The sequence below is a fragment of the Triturus cristatus genome, chromosome 8 (assembly GCF_964204655.1).
Source record: "Triturus cristatus chromosome 8, aTriCri1.1, whole genome shotgun sequence".
Taxonomy (NCBI): Eukaryota; Metazoa; Chordata; class Amphibia; order Caudata; family Salamandridae; genus Triturus; species Triturus cristatus.
Window position 1 is genome coordinate 30,477,554 of NC_140591.1, and position 4,498 is coordinate 30,482,051.

Sequence of the window (4,498 nt, forward strand, 5' to 3'; positions counted from 1 at the left end):
AATTCAGAACACCACTTGTTACACGTGTTGTTATTCCCTAGATCTTAATTACAGTCGCAAGGCACTATTTTCTTAAAAAGCTTCAGGCAGGGCACACGCTTGGTTCTAAGCTATGCTGGCAGTGGTTCCTTCACTCACGAGAACATCTCACATTTATATGAGACCGTCTATAAATTTCACTTCATCAGCGCCACACAGTACAACCTAATCCAGAATGAATATTATAATTCTTTTGTCACATTTCAAAGCTACTTATTTTATATATGGACATAGCTATTTGAATGTACTGTCTTGGACGCAATGCATTATGGGTAGCGTGGATTTACCATATCTTCTGCAGGGTGCAGTACCATGTGTGGCCAAAAGTGCGCCCATGGGTCCATATGTGGCCAAAAGACCTCTTTTGGCCACATATGGTACTGCACCCTGCAAGATGGCAAGGTAAAAAACATTGGGGCATATTCTCAAGGACTTATCGCTGAGGTATCTGCACTTTATCTCAGCCAAAGTGGTGATAAATGTATCGCCCTATTCACAAGCTGGCGCTAACAGTTTTCTAACAGTTTTCCTGCGATAGCAGCCTTAAAAAACATCGCCACAGATGACACCTGCAACTAACGCTAATGATATCCAGAGTAGGCGATCACGTGCAAAAAGCCGCGACAACACCACTTCACAACATTCTCAACAACCAGCCAGATCAGCGATATGATCACAAAACATGCGATAAGGCGGGTTAGCAGCAGGGATTTAACACCTGCTCTTACCTGGTGTCAAGTTGGATGACAACCTGCACCATAAAAGGGAGCCCAGCCCAGAGCCACACCTGAAGAACAACAGATGCCATGGAGCTCCTGATCATGCAGCTTGGACACCCAAGAGGGCCACAACGCCCCCAAATCGTGTGCCTCAATGAGCATTGTCCATACACACGGAGGGACTGACTGACACATTTCACTTGGGGGTGAGTTCCTATTGACAGCTCCACCTCTGTGAGCCAGACATTGTGGTTGGGATAGTTGCTGGTAGACCTGTGCTCTTACGTGTCTTCAGCAATGTGAGTATGGTGTCCATCTTCTTGCCATGTGGATCAATGTGAACCATCAAAACAGGCTGAGTCCACACAGTTGAGTGTGAGTAGGTATGCAAAGAGATGTTCTGTTGTCACATGTGATGGGGGACACTACTTTAGGGCTGCTACAGAATGTACACACAGCCCTATTTAATACATGGACGTGGGGCTACGTTGGGGGTTTGCAAGATTGTTGTTTGTTCATGGGCAATGAGGTCACAGCTAGTTCACACCTTCACAGTCATCTAATTGGCCATGTGGGTCAGGGTCAAACATGCGCATTGATGTCATTGCCCAGGGTGTACCTTTTTGTGCAATCAGTGTCCCTACATTCATCCATACTTTTATACTTGATTGAACATAGACATGACACATCTGTGTGATTTGGAATGTTTTATTCACATTCTGTGGAGTGTCGGAGCTGGAGCAGTACATGGCCATGCAAACCCCACATTACATGGTTGCCCAGTGGAGGGCCAACCAGAGTCCTTTGGGGAATGACAAGTTACTCGGAAGAGGAAGAGTTCAGTCCGCAGCCTGATTGTTGTGTCGTTGGTAAACAGAGCAGATATGGCAGTCCATGTCGGGGTCCAGGTGAATGTCACAGAGTGTTTCGGGGGACAGTGGAAGGTGTTGTTCCATGGCATGATGCAGAGGGCTGAACCAGGTAGGAACAGGCCATATGGCAGGGATGAATGCTACAACCTCCTTTCTCACACAGTCATTACCACCCACATTTTACTCCTCTGATATGTCTTCTGTGTCCGGTGTGTCAGGTGTGTGTGGTGGTGTTATGGCTGCATCACCGTGAGCCACTGACACATCAGGGGGCGGAGGTGGTAGGGCTGCATCACTGTGTGCCACTGACACATCAGGGGGCGGAGGTGGTAGGGCTGCATCACTGTGTGCCAATGACACATCAGGGGGCGAAGGTGTTATGGCTGCATCACTGTGTGCCAATGACACATCAGGGGGTGGAGATGTGTGCGTCGAAGTTCCTGCAGCAGTCTTCTGGGACAGGCTCTGTGCCAGCAATGGCAAGATGAGGATCTGCAGGGCATGGAAGATCCCAGCTACATCTCGCCGGTGTTCAGCCGTGGCAGCCATCCTTCCAGCCTGCATCCGCTCCATGGTCTCCATTGTCCTCCGCATCTGTGCCAACTCTGTGCTGTCATCGCTGGAGCCTGTCTGACTAGACAGTTCTTGAATCCGAGTAATGGCCCCAGCGAGGTCAGCCAAAGATTGTTGTAGAGCCTGGAACGGACTGTGGGTGTCTGTTAGGGACTGTAAGTGGTCCCTGATGGGAATTACCATGTATGGCATCTAGTTTGTCTGCCAAGAGGTCGAAACCCACCCGCACCTGTTCAGCCAGCCCCCTCTGGCAGTCTAACACACGGCGTTGGAAGGCCATGTGTTTTTCCGTGAGGTACTGGGAGCCAGCCGTGGTGGTGGGTGCTTCCTGCTGTGTGGTCTGTGCAGGGGGTGGGGTCACCTCGATGCAGCTGGGCTGCCCTGCTCCTGGAGGTTGGGTGCTGAGGCTGTCTACGAGCTGTTGGAGGGTGTCGGAGCAGATGGCCAGGGGGTCCTCTTCATCATCACTGAAGAGATGTCTGGTCTGCTCTGCAGGAGGTGTTGATTGTCCCTCTGCAATGTAAAGGGGAGATGCAGGTTAACAGTGTGTTACAAGTATGTTGACGCATTGTACATGTTTACATACAGACCGCATGACAATGTACGTTGTGACTGTTTTGGAGGAGCTGGCTATTTGATGGGAGACAGTGGACATTTCGACTACATGACGGATGTGAGGTTGTACTCGTACATTATCATCTCACAGTTTCCTGCTATGCCAGATGTGATTGGCCAGTTTCTACGCACAAGCTGCACCAGTTGTGTCCTCTGTCCTGTAGTGAAAGTGTTGCACTTTGTACCACATTGTCGTCAATGTTGATGTGCTGTAATTGCTATGTGTGTGTGCTGCATTGTGGGAGAGTTTCCCCTGCATCTCTGATTTAGCAGCCCCTTATCCCTTTGAAGCGGTGTGCCTTTGACTTGTGTGCTTTTACGGTGCTGAGATGTTGGCGACTTGGGTCATTTGTGCTCTTGGACGGTTTTTGTACTCTTGTGCATTGTTTGTCTGCAGATGTGTTGTTGACGTCAGGGGTTGTATGCGCACGTGGATGTGTCAGAGTGTGACCTGCTACTTTGAGGATGTGATCCACACTGGGCCACCTCAGTGTCATGTCGTGCATCATGTCATGTATTTTGACTGCAGCCATGCTATCAGTCATGCAGTGTCACTTGCATTGTCAGTGTGGCTCACAGAGCCACTGCTTTGCTGGATTCAGCACATGTGCATGGGTAGGTTGTGGAATTGGTGATAGGGAGGGGGGGCCCTTTGTGCACATAGTGGATGGGGGCCTAATTGGTGTTTCTATGTGTGCTGCAGTGTGCCAAGGGTATCAGGGGCATGTTCCACATTCATTGTGGGTGTGCAGTGTGCTACACATAATTGTGCATGTGTGCCATTGTGCCCATCTTCCCCCATCCCCCCAGTCCCTGGTCGTTACTCACCCTGTTGCTGTTGGGTCAGGTCATATCGAGCTGTGTCTGGACTCCCAACTCCTTGCACCGTCTCCACACTGATGACTGTGGCCACCATTTCCTCCAGCTCATCCAGCTCCGCCTGTGGCGCAGGACTCCCACCTCCAGTCGCCGTTGCTGCCTTCCTGTTGGCAGCGAGTTTCTGCTTGGTTTGGCTTTTCACATCATGCCAGCGCCTCTTGACCTCCTCCATTGACCTCCTCAACACTCCGACTGCATTTACGTTCACAATGGACTGCCATATTTCCGTTTGTGTTGCCAATGACACAGTGGAGGTGATGAACAATTGTTGGTAGTGTTCTATCACCTCCATACTGAATCGATTTCAAAAGGTCTTTTTCCTATGCAGCGCATGCTCGCTGCGTAGGCATGACCTAAAAACCTTCCCGCTGGTAGTATCCAGGGTTTATAATAATAACCTGGGTCACTTTATAGCTATTACAGGACTGCTGGAGTGTTGTTCATTTACGATAGTCAGTGTATATCAACCTCCATGAGGGCACTCTTGGGCAAATTACCGATCTGCTAACTAGACAACCCGCTCTAGATGCTAAGGGGATTTAAATTCTACAATGAACCTAACCATGGACATGAGTGGGTTAGCCATGATGCGTAGAACAGGGACTATGTCGAAATGGACTGAATCATTGGGACTGTGTGACAGGGCCGAGGAAGCACACACAAAAAGGCTGTTCATTTTTTTCATGGCCCAAATCAATTCTTTTCCAGATTACGCATATGTAGAAAATCACGAGGAGCCGATATAGGAGAGGTAAGTATCAGAGGACTTTATTCAATCTCTCTTGGGGTATGACACATTCG

At 49.4% G+C, this 4,498-nt stretch overlaps 1 protein-coding gene across 1 annotated transcript; it reads right to left on the bottom strand.

Moving 5' to 3' along the window:
- Positions 1–1,452: 1,452 nt before the first annotated feature.
- LOC146799885 (uncharacterized) lies at positions 1,453–3,873 on the bottom strand. The gene is made up of 2 exons (XM_085620824.1): positions 3,647–3,873; positions 1,453–2,716 (listed from the first exon to the last, which is right to left on the bottom strand). The coding sequence occupies exons 1-2, from the start codon at positions 3,867–3,869 to the stop codon at positions 2,304–2,306; spliced, it is 636 nt and encodes a 211-aa protein (XP_085476950.1). The 5' UTR covers positions 3,870–3,873; the 3' UTR covers positions 1,453–2,303.
- Between the last annotated feature and the right edge of the window lie 625 nt (positions 3,874–4,498).